Source organism: Xiphophorus couchianus, chromosome 4, assembly GCF_001444195.1.
Source record: "Xiphophorus couchianus chromosome 4, X_couchianus-1.0, whole genome shotgun sequence".
NCBI lineage: Eukaryota > Metazoa > Chordata > Actinopteri > Cyprinodontiformes > Poeciliidae > Xiphophorus > Xiphophorus couchianus.
The window spans coordinates 21463055-21478812 of record NC_040231.1 but is presented as its reverse complement, the minus strand read 5'-3'; the positions used below and the strand labels follow the sequence as shown (position 1 = coordinate 21478812).

The 15758-nt window shown below is 36.3% G+C and overlaps 2 protein-coding genes across 3 annotated transcripts; one reads left to right on the top strand and one right to left on the bottom strand.

The window, feature by feature from the left end:
* Positions 1 to 271: 271 nt before the first annotated feature.
* On the top strand, positions 272 to 4545 carry cenpq (centromere protein Q). Its single transcript, XM_028014229.1, has 8 exons — positions 272 to 619; positions 708 to 768; positions 856 to 967; positions 1703 to 1771; positions 2180 to 2309; positions 3191 to 3310; positions 3774 to 3848; positions 4086 to 4545. The coding sequence occupies exons 1-8, from the start codon at positions 527 to 529 to the stop codon at positions 4281 to 4283; spliced, it is 858 nt and encodes a 285-aa protein (XP_027870030.1). The 5' UTR covers positions 272 to 526; the 3' UTR covers positions 4284 to 4545.
* Positions 4546 to 8602: 4057 nt separating this feature from the next.
* Positions 8603 to 11192, bottom strand: LOC114143761 (C5a anaphylatoxin chemotactic receptor 1). 2 transcript variants are annotated; one of them, XM_028016069.1, is made up of 3 exons: positions 11016 to 11192; positions 10336 to 10455; positions 8603 to 10055 (listed from the first exon to the last, which is right to left on the bottom strand). In XM_028016069.1, exons 1-3 carry the CDS (start codon positions 11175 to 11177, stop codon positions 9120 to 9122), a joined length of 1218 nt encoding a protein of 405 aa, XP_027871870.1. In that variant the 5' UTR covers positions 11178 to 11192; the 3' UTR covers positions 8603 to 9119. The 2 variants fall into 2 exon arrangements, with proteins under 2 accessions (XP_027871870.1, XP_027871872.1); XM_028016071.1 differs by having other exon boundaries at positions 10336 to 10486; positions 11016 to 11136.
* Between the last annotated feature and the right edge of the window lie 4566 nt (positions 11193 to 15758).

Here is a 15758-nt window from a genome sequence, read left to right as displayed (position 1 = left end):
AGCTTTTTATAGTAAAAACGCTTTTAAAGTTATTTGATGGTTTGAAAGATTTTGTGGTCATAGTATAGTTTCGACCCGTGTTTTGTCTTACAGGCGTCCTGTTGCCACATCTTAGCCTTGCAGGAGTATCATAAATTCGCACAGCGAAACGACTGTACTGCTTTTATATCCGTCAAGATCAGTAGATGTATATGAAGTATTTGATCATCTCATGCACGCCACAGTCGCCATAACGTGCTGCCTGGCAACCATGACTCTGGGTAAGACCACCCACTAATGACGCATGCGCTATGAGTCTAAACATTCGAAAACATCAGCGCGAAAACACAGGTCGATAGGTGATTATAACATATCGGTACCTTAGTTTTGAGATTTTGTTGCTCTTTTTCTGCTGTGTCGTTTGTGTCTTAAATCATATTTAGTCTAAACATATTGGTCAAAGTAATTTTCGACTTATTAATGCTATCTAAGGTTTAAGGCGTTGGTGGTTAGCTATTTAGCTAGCTGTTTCTGTACGGGTAACACTATGAAGCCGTCAAGAGGCTCAAAACGACCTCCAACAAAAGACCCCAACCCGAAAAAGAAAAAAGAAAAGGCGTCGGGATTTCCTGCAAAAGTGGTGAGACATTATAAACACACAACTGTTTTATATACTGATTTGTTTCGCGGGTAAATTTACTACAATCAGCCACTGTCATTTATTTTAGGATCAGGAGCAAGGTGATGATGCGAAGATCCCCCTCTCAAAACCACTTAAGAGGAGAAAAGGTAAAATCTGCTTCTTTACGCTACTGCTCAGATACAGGAGACAGATTTGTTGTTAATGTGATATTTCTTTGTTCTTGTTCCTAAAAGCTAAAGGAGATTCACCTTCAGCGTCAAAGAAAATGACCGTTCAGGACAGCTGGAGGCCGATGCCCCCGTCCACCATCAATGCTGTGGAGAACATATTGGACTTATCCATACTGTGAGTTTCACACTGGTAATGTTTCACTTTGCAAACTATTAAGCCTTTTTATAAATCATCTGATCATGAGGGTGTGTATTAGGACACCAAGATATTAGAAAACCATGCAGCGAAAATATTATTATCAAATACTGTGGTGACCATATCACTTGTAATAAATATACACATTCTGTTTTTTTTTTTTTGCTGATTTCTATCTCAAAATTAACTTCTCATTTAACCTGTCTCTGTTAAAAATTAAACAATGGTCAGTTCTGCATGCTGCATTTTTCATAGCAATGCTGCTATCGCAAGTTAAAGGTGTAAACATATTTACACTTATGAGACACTCACTGCAAGTTGGATTAAACTAGGGCTGCATCATATCAAGATACATAACTACCATGCTGTGGCTAAACAATGCAATATCAATTACAAACAACCCATATTTCCCTATCTCTTTTTCTTTGCTTATTCTAAGTATAGTATCCTGCTAAGTATCACATATAAGCAGTCAGTTGGAGTACAGTGCCCATTGATTGCAATGATGATTGCCATTTGATAGGCTGTGCAGCTCAAGCTTAAATCCATCTTCAGCAACTGTTACAAAAACTCATAGTGTAATAGAGCTAAATATAACAAATTAATGTTATCACTGCTTGCAATGACAAAATCACAAAGATCTTCATGGACTGCTTAGTTAAATAATTGCTATGCATGAAAAATGAAAATAACCCCTTATCTTTTTGTTGACAGAGCAACACTTGGTTTAAAGCGGGCAGGGAAGAAAGAGAGCCAGGAACATCTAAACATCATCAAAAATAAGTGAGTGTTTAACATTTCAGTCTAAATACATCAAATAAGTCATATGTGAAATGCACACCTTATGAATTTTTCATGTTTAAAGACAAATACAGGATTATTCAATTGCATTCTAATTTATTTCATCAAAGATTTATTTGCCTAAACTCTATTAGGGAGTTTCAGGTGGATGTGATATCAAAAGTAACTGAAATAAATAATTTGGTGACATTTGGGTTCCTATGTGGAAGATAAGAAACTTATCAAGCAGAAAGGTGCTGCTCCTGTGAGTTCATGTATCGCCTGTGAGATTCCAGTAAACACTGATAAACATGCATCAAGTTATTTCAAGGTATAGAATCCAGTGTGGTTGTGAGACGTCAGCCACTTCTGATGCAATCTGAATGATATGTTTTCTGCAAATTTTCCCAGGTTTTTAGCTCATTGTGCACAACTTAAGGTTCCAGTGCAGAAACGGGGAGATCTGATTCATTCATCTCAACGCCACCAGGAGGAGACCAAGAAGTCTGAGCTCGGAAAGAAGATGCTGAACTCCCTGAAGGTGAGAATCATGTTAACAAAATAAATCTAGACATGTTCAAAGTACGATTTGTTTGCTTTATCTTCAGTCTCCATAAGTAATTTCAGAGTCATGTTTTGGGTGTAGATTGATATGAATAAAAAAAATAGTTGCTTAACAAGATTGAAACTAAACATTTTTTCTGCTATCTGTTACCACATTTCACTGCCACAGCCACTGCTGAAGTCAAGAATGAAAAAACAGAAAAAGCAGCTTAAGCAGATGTTTCCTGTAGAGGTTAGAGCATACTTGTGGCAATGCCTCAGCTATTTTTCAACTGTGGTCGCCTTTCCTGTTAGTTCCACAAGAAAGTAATAGCTGCTGATATCTAGGTAATTTAAAGAAACAAAGCATGCTTTAAAGAATCATGAGGTAATAATTGACCCTTTAAATCTCAGTTGAGTCCCTGCTTTTGCTGCAAGAAAAGTTCTGACCAATGAAAAACTGCTTTTTCATTGCACTGTACAGAATCAAGTTGTACAGCTGATTCTGTACAATCAAGCTGATTCTGTAGGATTTGAGGTCGTAGCTTTGCTACGACCTCAAATCGGATGTGACCTCGGATGTGCCGAACTGTTTGTGCGGCACAGCCATCACATCCTGAATGTCACTTGGATTTAGAAAAAATTGGAGACCATGGCAACATCTTATTTTGTTTGTGTGTGAGGTTTGCTCAAGTCCCCACTGGCTTGTGTGTCAAATGCATGAACTCCAAGGACAGCATGTTCATTTCCTGCCTTGTGTCCTCCCCCTAACAGTCAGATGTCGGCCTTTTAGCAGTCATAATGTTCCTTCTGAGCTACACGTTTTAAAACATAATGTGTTTGTTTCACAGAATATGTATCTGTATTTTGGTTGTTCAGGAAGACTTGAAGGCTGTTGTCAGAGTTCTGGAAAGGACAGAGGAGCAGACGGTGTCTTTACAGCAGACATGCTCAAAGCTGAGAGATGAGTTGGAGGAAGAAGAAAAGAAAGCAAAACAGGTGAAAGCACAAAGAGTCATCATCCATATACACTATTTATTTAGATTTATGGCAACTTTGAGTATTGTATTCTTTAGTTTTGTTTTGTTTTAACCCATTCCAAAGCGTTCACCGTTTCTTTTAATTGAATGTTCGAACATTATGTCTTGTGTTCTAAGAAGTTTTCAGCATATTTTGAAAAAAACATTTCTTGGTTGCACACATTTCGAGCCTTCTACTTGAATGGGACATTTTAAAATCACAGTGATTATGAAAGAGATGAAGTGAATCACTGTTGTCTAAAACTTTAATGTTTCACATGCGGGCATTTAGAGCTTTCACTTCTGTTCAGAAGATCTCTCATGAAAACATGTCTAAAAGGTCTCATGAAAACAGGAAATCAACAAAAGATGGCTGAGATTTTGAGATCTGAGCTTGTGGTAAAAAACACTAATGTGAGCTCTTATTTTATACCTACCTGCAGATTTTAGAAATAAGTGATGAATGCGTTCTCAAGCTTCCGTCTCTTCTGCCACAAACAGAGGAAATCACATTAGAGGTGAGTTTTGAGGCTGTACAAAAAAAACCCTTTACTGTCTGTGTTTCTTTTATCTTGTTACTTCTTTAAATAACGTGAAATCGTCTGCATGTGCAGTTCCTATTGCAACATTCTTTTAAATCTCATTGCACATATTAACTTGTGAGAGTTGCATGCAATCATTTTGTGCAAATGCTATTTTAAGAAAACCCAGTCTTCGAGCACTACAGTGACCTCTGCATATTCTGTCTGTTTCAGTCTCGTTTACGGAAAATAATACCAGAGTGTGATTGTGAGACTACAGCACAGAAGCTGGGCATCATTCTGCAGAAACCAGCTACCACCCAGGATGCCCAGGTCCTATTACTGCAGGCACAGAAACATGCTGATCACCTCTTCCCCTCACTGAGCAGTGGTGCAACTTATGAAGATGAAGTAGAAACACATTTTTCGTAAAAGGTTTTTAATGCAGAAAATGGTTTTTCAGTTTTTTTTATTGGGTTGATTGTTGTGGTTAGATTTATCTTGCAAAAACAGCTGAACTGTTTTTGCTTTCTAACTTGTTTTTGCTTTCTGATCCATTTATTTCACAATTATAATTGTTAGCTTTGAAACATAAGACATATTTGCCTTTCGTCTGTCCAGCCTTGCGCTACATTTATATACGTCACTAAAATGCCATATTGTTTTCAAATAAAGTTTCACTCTGCAATAGAAACAGAAGTCAAACGTGTTTCATTAAAAAAATGTGAGGTCTTTTGGTTTTTAAAATGTTTTTTTTATAAATGGCTTTTTTTAAATGGAAGCTTTTATGAGTCTACAGTGACGTAAGGAGATTGTATACCTTAATTTACACCTCTTAAGAAATAACTAATCTACTAGAGAAATGCATCTTTTGCACATCTAACTGTATAGAACCCAATGCAATCCAAATCTAAATAAGTTAAAATTATTCCAGTAAAATTCAGTTATATTGTCCTTTTCCAGATACGCGTATTCATTACCCACCAAAGTAGTCAAATCCAATTGATTATGTAATGACAGCTGATTTACTTTGCAGCAATCCCTCATTCTGAGTGAAGGAAGAGGTTTATTTGAAAGAAGAAAAGCGATGCCATTCTTAACCTGGCTTAATACAACTTGGGAACTTGCTAGTGATTAACTGGAAGTGAAAACAAAACAAAGGGGGAAAAAAACAAGGAAGCACTAATCCAGGAGTATTTTTTTGTTTAAAAGAAAACTAAGGCAAGCACAAGTAGTTAATGACCGTAATAGCTTTCTAGGTTAAGGCGAGAGACGGGAGAAAACCGGGAGCCGGTAATGGAGTTTGTTCAGAAAACTGACACAGAAGCATTGGGCTGAAAACAAGGAACAGAGAACTAAGAATCAGAGAATGGCAGGAGTAGTTGGAAATATTACAGATCAGAGAGTAGCAGGAGAAAGGAGTTTAAACTAGGATATACCTTAGTCTACAATGACAGTATGATTCTCTAAATTTACACTGATGACCAAATCAATGCCATCTAGAGTGAGTCAGTAGCTGTATAGTTTTTTTTAAATTTTTTAATAACTACTTGTTGAAAAAAATAAATTCACATTATCAGCTCCAAGGCAATTAAGGAGTTGCCAGCCTCCTCTGCATTTAAGAAGTTATAAGATGTAACCACTAGTTATGTGAACTGAAACTTTTTTTTCCAACTGAAAGTGTTAATTCAGCACAATATTATCACTTCTTTAAACATAGTTATGCTATGGTATTTCCTTTTAAGCACAACTGCATTCCAGCATAGTGATGTGATGCTGGTTGGAATCCATACAACTGTTTTCCTTGAGGCAAGATATTGACTTTGGTACTTTTGCCTCCATATCTTTTCCAAGTGTCACGAACATGCAGGCAAGATGCATCCTGAATTAATACCTAATCACGCCCCGGCCTCCTGCAAGCCTGAACACAGGCAGGAATGTGTCCTCTGATGAACAGACGCACCCCTAGCAGCTATTCCATAAGTCCTTTTACCTGATAAGTCATCTCCAAAAATAAATCCAACCTGGAGGAAATCTCCAATCACCAAAAGCAAGATTGACAAAAAGATTCATGTGGAAGAGTGACACTTTCTTCTCAAGTGAAGAGTGCTCCAATGCCTTGGGGCTGTTGCTGCAAATCCCCCGTTATCCTCACTAACCCAGATCGGATAACAGCCAGTAGGACTTATCCAGAAGATCTTGAAAATCAGGAATTTGAATTCAAGCAGAGGAGAACAAGATCCAACACAGAGCATTAAAACATCTACACACTTCTGTCAAAATGCCGGCTGTTTGTGGTGTAATAAAACACAAGAACATGAGAAATAATGAACTTTAATGTGATGTAGATTGTGTAAAGTTCAGTTGAAAAACAAGCAGATATGTTTGAGGGGAATGTTTAAAAAAATATTAAAACTACAATAACCTGATTAAACTAAATATTTATTGGTCTACATTATGTATTAATTTTGCATTCTGTCTTTCTGTGAACACATCTGTCATCAGCTATAGAGAATCTGATAAACCATAATTAAAGTCCATCTGTCAGGATTTTTTCACATTTGCTCCATTTCATCCTTTAGTTTACAAAGAGATTACAAATATCCAAAGGGCCTCATGGTGCAAAGGTATAAGCCAGGAGAAGGTTACAAAAAATAATCTAGAGAAATATGTATATATTGGGTTATAATTAAGATGGTCATCAATACCTGGAGAAAATGTGGAACAACAAGGACTGTAATAAAACTGGATCTTTCTAAATAACTAATAAAAAGACAATATAGAATCTGGTCAGATGCCTGAAAAGACCTTTACACTAATACTGAAGGAGTTGCAACAATTTCAAACTTATGCTGGTCAGATCCACATGTGACAACTCTCTTTTTATCCTCCATATGTCTGAACAGAGGTAAGACAGAAGTCTTTTGTTGAAAAATGTGGCATGGCCTGAGAAAACTAAATTAAATGTTGTAACTCGTATTAGGCAATTTTCTTTAATGACTCAGATGCTGATGACTGTGGGCAGAAAGGATCTATGTATTACAGTGAATCTGAAGAACTCTCAGACTGAAGACACCATTGCTGTATAACAGTTTTATGGAGATAATTTTCAGGGTTTTTATATTTTTATGATTTTGTGAATAATTCCTCTTTGCATCATCAACTCCAGAGGTTCCACAGAAATCCCCAGAATAAAACCAGCCTTCTTTATCAGGTTGCTGTTTTAGTCCCCGGCTCTGATGCTGCTACCCAACAGATGATGGAGAAGAAAGTGCAATCTCTACAACTGAATATATGCAGCATATTGCTGCAAGACTTTAAGGACTTAAACTTGCTCAGTAATGAAAGTTTGCTATGTTCCTTCTTGTAGACGCTTCACTGTTGAATCTCCAGTCCAGTCTGTTGTCCAGATGAACACCGAGGTATTTATATTCCTCAACCACCTCCATTTCTCCTCCCATGATTGAAATAGGGTCTGATCTAACCCTGTTTCTCCTGAAATCAAAACTCATTTCATTTGTTTTATTTACATTCAAGAGGAGATCCACCAGATCTCTTTACTCAGCTTCTTGTCCATCTCTGATACAAGATAAGATAAGATAAATCTTTATTGTCATTGTCACAAGGACAACAAAATTCAAAGGGTGCCATCAGTCGGTGCACATGCCCAAAAACAAAAAATAACTGTCTCACAATTCACACACAACACAAGAATCAACAAACAACTGGCAAAAAAAAAGTAAGAATAGCCACATTCTCACATACATCATCTCTGACACAACCAGAACCTGCAGTTAGAGGTGGCAGCATACCTCAAGACTGAATGCTAAAATAGAACAAAAAGGTGTTTTAAGAAAGTATATAGAGATATGCACACTTAAATAACCATGCTGTTGCATCTTTTTATCTCTAGTCAGATCGGGCTGCCTAGTTTAGCTGAAATGTATTTGGTATATTTATAAATGATGCTCTGCTCTTTGGTAAAATCAGTTTCCAGTCAATCTAAATTTATAGAAAGAATAATAAAGAATAATGAGAAGAAATAATAAAGAACTGTATTCAGCAGAAGCAGACAAAAAGAGAAGTTGTCTAGTTTAGGGAAATGATTTGGCAATACTGTTTTGAAATTAATTGCTTAAACTGAACTTGAGAAATGCGGCTGAATGTAGACTCTGTTTCCTTTTGTTAAAATCTACAAGTTGTTTCTTCTGATGTATCTATACAGACATGGAGGATGGATAAATATATTTTCACTTTTCTGTTAGCGTGAAAAAGACATTAACAACTTTTGACTGATGTAGAATATGATTGTGAGAGGAATTTATCCATTAGTTAATAATATTCTCACTCAAAAAGGAAAAAAATCTAATTTGATCCTTAAGGCTAAAGAATATTAAATATATATTATTGTATATTATATAAAGCATATATAACATGGTGGTGCCTTTCCATGAAATGCCTTGCAAATTTAATAAAAGCTTTTACCCCCCACCCCCCACCCCTTTTTTGCATATTATCTAAACTGGGCAAGGAGAACTTTAATCAGAGTGTCATACTTATTTTATTTTTATTTGTAAAAACTATTGTAATAAAAACATTTGCACAATTACAAACTACCTTGTTATAATCTGGAACATAAAGGTCCCAATCAAAAGCACTAAGTTTGTAGTTGGAGTATGGAAAAATTCTGGGGGTATTTAAATCTTTTGTAAGGTAATAGATGTACATGTACATTAAATACCAACAAAAAATTTGCACCAAAACAATCTTTATTAATAGCTTCACAAACACACAATTTCAAAATACATTTTATACATTCCCAAAAACATGTTTCTCTGTCTCATATACACATTGAAAAACATTGACATAAAGTGCTTCACGGTTACATTCCTTAGATTTTATTTACAATGTTCATATTGGGGGAAGCAGGAAAGGTCTAAGCCGGGGAGGACAAGAAATTTTACAAATAAAAACAAAAAATCAACCAAAGCTTCACAGAAAGTCCCGGGCTCAAATGCCCTTTCTTTGTAGACTTCACTCCAGGTTGGCCTCTCACAGTCCAAAAATAGCGATTAGGTTAATCAACCACTCTAAACTGCTCTTGAGTTTAAGCTGTACATTGTTGTCATGTGTAGTTCTGGAGAACCTGTCCAGGGTGGACCCTTTCTCTTGCCCCTTGGCTACTGGAGCCCCTCCTCGGCGTGGATAGAAAATGGATGAATCAGGTTGTCTATAAGTATTATGTCAAAACAGTTCTAAACAGCTGGATCAGATCTGGGAGGTCTTGAGTGACTTCCTTCGTATGGACTCATAGGATTCCTCATTGAAAAGTCTTTCAATTGTTGAGACGAGTGAATTTTTGATGGCACGGCCCAGGCCTCTGGCAGCAAACACGTACAGCACAGGATTAAGAGCACTTTTGATGTACACCAGAAACAGACAGATATATACGGCCTTCTGTGCTGAGTAGTACAAAACAGACTTATCCTCTGCCAGGGCTTGCACGAAGCGACAGACAAAGTAGGGCACCCAGCAGGTGAGAAAGAGGACCATGGTGGAAAAGAGCACATGGTACATCCTGGTCATCTTACGTGCCATTGATGGTGTTGTGCCACTGGGTGTTGAAGGCATGGCTTTGTTAACGGTGACCAAAACGGCCAAGTTACTTGCCACGAATACCATGAGAGGCAATATGAAGCCAGCTATTGTTTCTGTTAGAAACAATCCTAGATTAAAATTTCCGCTCTCCACGCAATGGTATTTGCCGGATACTTTCTTCAATTCAGCAAAGTAGATGTAGGGGACAGAAAAGATGAAGGCCATCAGCCATAGGACTCCACATACCAGAGGAACAGCCCAGGAGGGTCGTTTCAGTCGAGCCCACACAGGCCTGAGGAGACACAAGCAACGTTCCAGAGCCACAGCACAAAGGAGGAAAGCAGAGGCGTACAGCCCAAGACATCGCAGGAACATTATCAGGTGACAGAATTCCTTTCCAAATGGCCAACTGCCCTTGTTAACAATATAGCCAACCATGACAGGAGTCCGCAGGAGCAAGATAAGATCAGCCACGGCCAAGTTCAGGACGTAGACTCTGAAACTGCTGGCAGCACGCGTTTCCTCAGTGCTGCCTCTGCGCACCAGGTGACGCCGACCTCGGAGTCCAAGTGCCCAGACCACCAACCCATTCAGAGATACGCCCACCTAAAGGAACCAAACAGAGTAGGAAGAGATTTAGACTTTCCAATTAAACATAACATGTTACTGCCTGATTTCTCTTCGGCTTTCGTCCATCGAACAGTTTTCATCATAAATACAACAGACTCAGTCAGCCAGGGAGCACCAACGAGTACATTTTGCATTCCTGAAACTCAAAGAAAATAAAAGGTCATAGCTGAAGCATTTTTAGTCGTGCAGTTTCTTTTTCAAAATCATCGCTGCATATTATGGTTTTGTAAATAACTTCAGGTGGAACATTTCTTACCAGAAAAATAAGCAGAGTGACTGTAATTTGGACTCCTCTGGAAGCGTCGTCCTGCAATTGGCTGCTGGAGTTAGAGGAGGCCTGTGTTGTGTTTTTGTCAGCCATGGAGGTGATGTGGAGCTTGAAAAGAAAAACACACCTGTCCTTGATTCTGCAAAGTCACAGAAGGAGAACGATTGCACATATGTTGTCTAAAGGGAAGAAAAAGCTGATGTCCTCAACTCAAACCAGACTGAAACCACCTACTTCCTTTCTGTCATCCTCTTCTGTTTTGTACAAGAACAATTATACTAAGGAACCAACTTAAAGGGCTCAAACAGTATGTGACCCAATAATGCTTTTTTTTCTCCCCACAATGATCTATTATTAATAAACAACTGCACGCAGTAGGTGCAGCCACACAAGTGATTAAGGTGAAAGGAATCTATCAGTAGTACATTTAGCAAGCCTGGGGGTTCTGCGCAAACCTGCATTCAGACCTGTTTGTGTAGCTGCATGCAATGACTCCTGTGTTAATGAACACTTTATCTTTACCCGCAGCAAAGTTATGATTATAGCTGAGATTACAAGCTCATAACAGGTTTTTTTCCCTAGAATCCACAGTAACTAAGGTCAATTAAAGACAATTTACAACCTGGGGAATAAAAGCCATCTATTGAATTAAAGAGTCGGTTGCTTACCTTTTCAATGTTCCTCAAGTGTGGAAGAAGTGGAGCAACACCTAGGAGAGGGAGTTCCTGCTTGCTCTTTTGACATCTCTTGCTCACTCTCTCTTTCACTCTCTCTCTTTTGCTCTCTCTTTCCTGTGTGTGATTGCAACATTCATTTCTACTTCCAATCATATCTGCAAAAGAGACAAACAGTTTTAACATTTGCAGCGTAAAAGACATTTGCTCTCAGTTCAAACAATTTTATCAGATGCTTTTGTTGAGCAAACATGCATTTGGGCATAAAATGGCTCAGTGAACAAATGTGTCCATCACAGGGTTATAAAATCTTAAGTGAAAGGCGACAAAGTTTTACCTTTAGGTTTCTAGGCATATGTTAATCTGTATTTGAAATAAAGTACAACGTTTTTGTTCTCTGATAGCATTGTATTTCAGTTTTAAGAAGCCTAAGCCTAAGCCTAAGTGATGGTCTCTTCATAGTTCTGCATAAACCTGATAGTTGAAAGGGATGTATTCAGGGAGGTTTCTATAACCAAATTTATTACATTTTACATGCAAATGTCACTTTGAAGGTCACACATTAGTCACAATGCACTTTTATGACTCAGTCATGCAGTGACTGTAACTTAGGTTTTCACACAGAATGTTGTGTTATATATTATTGTTATTATTATTATTATTATTATTATTATTATTATTATTATTATTAGAAGTAGTAGTAGTAATAGTAGTAGTGTACTGTAGTAGTTGTTGTTGTAGTTGGATGTAAGGACAGTAATTTGCCTACTCATTCAGAATATCAATTGGTATTTGAGTTTGTGTGTTTAATTCCATTTTCTTTTCTTTGATTTCTTGCTGTCTTTCACAATGCTTTCCGTGTTGGTGTCACAAAACTACTGATAACAGATGTTGATAAATGCAGCACAACTTCCTGCTTTCTGAAGAACGTGAGAATACAAGTGTCTGGTCTGACCACCAGCTGACTTCTGCTGAATTTCTACCTGATGCTGATTTCGTTCTCACGGTTTTATTCATTTATTGTGGAGCCTAAGGGGACATGGCTCGTACTCACCAGAGCACAAGAGGATAATGTGAGATAAGACAAGAGATATAATTTACCTTGTTTTTGTATGACTTTATCAGATATATTTTTATGTTTTAACAAAATTAGATATTCTCCTACAACCATTCTCTAGTAGTCTGAGTTTGTGGACGCTTCCTGATTGGCCACTGCTCTGACACCCATGAGAAGCCAACACGATATCCTATTCAAAAGCTACGACTTCCCTAAACCACTGTTCAAAGTTTCAGCATTGTTTTCATATAACAACAGCATTCAAAATTGTGAATGAGGGGAGATACTGTATTTTGATAATTTAAACACTGTAAAATACAGTTCATATTAACATAGCACTGTTCATATGAACTGTTCAGAATAAATGTTAGACAATCGAATGATGCGTACGCTTACCTGTGAATGATGTCATGACATGTGGGTATATTTTTAAACTTTTTTAGACAAAAGATAAGTGAAACAGACCTAATTCAAGTTGAATTAATTTATATAAACGTGACTGAACTGAATTTAAAACGAATTATTGTTAAGGATGAACTGGTACAACACAGATTAAGCAAATGTATTGACATATCTTTTGTTTGTTATGCTCAGGGTTTTTTTTTTTTTTTTTTTATCAAACTCATATTATGTTTGAAAAGACAGTCATCAATTTACAACATTTTTCAGAGAAAGCAAATACATGCCCAGCTACTGATCCTGAATTATCAATCATTAAAAAAAAATAAGGAAAGAGTCATTAACCAGATTTATTTTTTTAAAATGTGAAATTGTTATTATTTTTTTATTTCTTGGATGACCAAACCCAAACATTTATCTTCAAATTCATGAGTGCTTCAGAAATAAAGTTTTTTTCTTAGTCAACCATGCAAATAAAAATCAGAGCCAAACTAAAGGAGAATTCAGTCCAAAGTCTGGACCATCAAAGAGTTCAGTTGACATTGATTACAGCTCTGGGCATACAATGATTTAATGAATACAATGTAAATGAAATAACCTGACTGATCAGGATTATTGAATATTCTCTTAGCCTTTTCATCAGGTATGTTAATTAGCTAGATACCTCTGCATAAAACAAACTACTGGCTGCTTTACCTCAAACCTAAAGCGGCAACTAGTGGCCGCTTTAGGTTTGACGTAAGATCAAAACTCACGTACGAATTATTTTACTGTGCTTCAGAAAGTCCAAACACCTGCAAGCAATACAATATGTGACCTTTTAAAAACTATGGTTTACAAAATTGAACCCTCGAGCCCATTAGCAGCAAAAACATTTGACAACTTCACTCACACTTCTCACTGTGATTACAAAGCAATACCTTCGTGTTTTTACAAGCGGATGCAGTAGTTTGCTCACATCACTAGATGGCGATATTGCTTGTTTAGTAAGCTGAATGGAAATTTAATCAGTACTTTTATAAAGATTTTTTGTTCCAGATCCAGATTAGGAAAGCAAAATAAAGGTTGCAAACAAATATTTTTATTTGTAGACCTTATTCAATTTAATTTCTTATAAGACAAAAAAGGATTGAGAAATCTGCTGATTTTGTTCTAAAAAGAATTAGGCATTAAAAAAAATCTATGAATTATATTGCAAGGTTTTGAAATTCTTATGTACCTTTTTGAGTCGACAACAGAAGTGTAACTTTAAAGCTGACTCTAAAGAATTGTCAAATACGGTATATTCATCACTGTGTTATGTGTTGTCATCAGGAATAGTATTTATTTGTATGACAATGCTGACAATAAAATAGATTGGATTTTATATAGTTACTGTGTTGGCTGACATTTTTGTTACTTTCAACTGATCAAATTGCATTGCAAGTAAGGATAATTCAATCCTGTGTTTTATTTTTGAAAATTTAAGAAAAAACCAAACACAAAAATATCTCTTTAAATATGCAAAATCATTTTTATTTTTTTAAAGCTTTTTCAATATTATTTAGAAAATGTAAAGTTATTTAGAGACTTTGTCCCTTGTAAAAAAAAATAAAGCTAACAAATCTTCTTTTATGAACCAAAAGCTCTAAATAGACACTAATTAACTGATTTGGTTTCTGTGGGATTTAATTAACTTTGTTTTTGTATTTTGAAACATATAAAATCATAGAATTTGTAGCATCTATAAACTAGGCTAAGCTATCAAACGGAAGATAGATGAATCATTGTCATAAAATCAAAAATCTGTTGTAAAGGAAAAAGTTTTCATCTTCCCTTTAAACAATTTATATGATGAATATAGGGAAGGATGTACTGTAAATTTCCAAGAGTAAAACGTATTAGACATCACAAAGACCGCACAGATTAGAAAAAAGCATAAGGTAATTTCATTTTATATTTATGTATTAATGATAACCATGAATTTATTTTCTCCTTAGTTACACTATTGCGAGCTCTCTATTATCAACTAATTAATATTAAAAATAACAAAATACACAAATAGAAAAAGAAATATAGTCATAATTCTATTCTGCCACAGGAAACTTTTTTCTGAAAGCAGGTAAAGTAATGTCTAAGCTAATTAAATGATAAATAAAAAAAGGTTTTCATGGCTGAGGAATATGCATTCTCCAGCATGTATTTGAAGGGGATAGTATGCGACAGATTAAAATTAGGATTAGAAAACCAAAGTTGGAATCACCTTTTATCTATCAGCTTCTCAAACTATTACAGATATTTTGTGGTCCAGACAGGGATGTTTTGCAACTTAGAATTGGTCACTTGGAAAGAAATGTGGTTCTGGTTACTCATTGCGTTTGCATTTATGGTTTCCTCGAAGTTCCTCACTTTGGACTCAGAATCAATTTAAGGAAACAAAAAACAATACTTTTGCTGACATTTTACACAACGTTGGGCAAATGTAGCCCAGTGTATGATGTAATTAAAAACATTTCATGCAACACAATGTTGCAAGTCATTCAGACTTCTGATTCTCGGCTTCTGTTTGTATGTTTCTCAAAAAGCCGCGGTCAGGAGGAGAATCGGCAGTTTCTGTAGAAAGAAGCTGCCAACAGGGCCTGACCGACCAATCAGGGGTGGACTTTGGAGAACCGTGATCATCTCCTTGTGGCAGACAGACAGAACTGATTCTGCCATGTACTTTAGACTCAGGGGGAATCTGAGAATGTAAACAAACTATCCTTATAAGACCTTCTCATAATAAAGGTGTTCATATGTAATAATATTTAATGAAATGCACTTCTGGATTTCAGAGTTTAACACAATCTTAATTTAATCACACACATTTATTTGTAACTATACTCGCAGACATCAAAGCAAGACAAATTTCTGAGCATAACAGAAATGCTGAATGTTCATAAAAACATTGATACGTTGAAGATTCCAGGATGGCATCAATTTATGATGAGAAGTTGTGGCTAAACCTATTGGTTGTTCAATGATATTCTGAAGAGACTTGGTGAAAACAATTCTATGTTAGAGATCAGCTCTGTGGGTTTGTGTTTACTACATATTGGTAGCGTTTACTCTTTTGGATTTTGTTTCTTCTTCTTCCTGCTGTCCCCTTTAGGTGTCTCCACACTTGATCATCAGCCTTGTTCATTTAATAAAATTCATTTTAGTTTATTTACATTTCTCCAATTCAGAACAAGTCATCCTTAAGGTCTTAACAAAAAAAGTAACTTCAATCCAATTATACTGATTCTAATTATTTAACAGTG

What these genes read in the sequence shown, in the direction of transcription:
- cenpq (XM_028014229.1), top strand. Translation starts at nt 527, where the DNA reads ATGAAGCCGTCAAGAGGCTCAAAACGACCTCCAACAAAAGACCCCAAC. An exon ending in CGGGATTTCCTGCAAAAGTG is followed by an intron (nt 620 to 707) that starts GTGAGACATTAT and finishes CATTTATTTTAG; the next exon opens with GATCAGGAGCAAGGTGATGA. An exon ending in ATATTGGACTTATCCATACT is followed by an intron (nt 968 to 1,702) that starts GTGAGTTTCACA and finishes TTTTGTTGACAG; the next exon opens with AGCAACACTTGGTTTAAAGC.
- LOC114143761 (XM_028016069.1), bottom strand. Translation starts at nt 11,177, where the DNA reads ATGATTGGAAGTAGAAATGAATGTTGCAATCACACACAGGAAAGAGAG. An exon ending in ACTTGAGGAACATTGAAAAG is followed by an intron (nt 10,456 to 11,015) that starts GTAAGCAACCGA and finishes TTTCTTTTCAAG; the next exon opens with CTCCACATCACCTCCATGGC. An exon ending in TCACTCTGCTTATTTTTCTG is followed by an intron (nt 10,056 to 10,335) that starts GTAAGAAATGTT and finishes TGGTTCCTTTAG; the next exon opens with GTGGGCGTATCTCTGAATGG.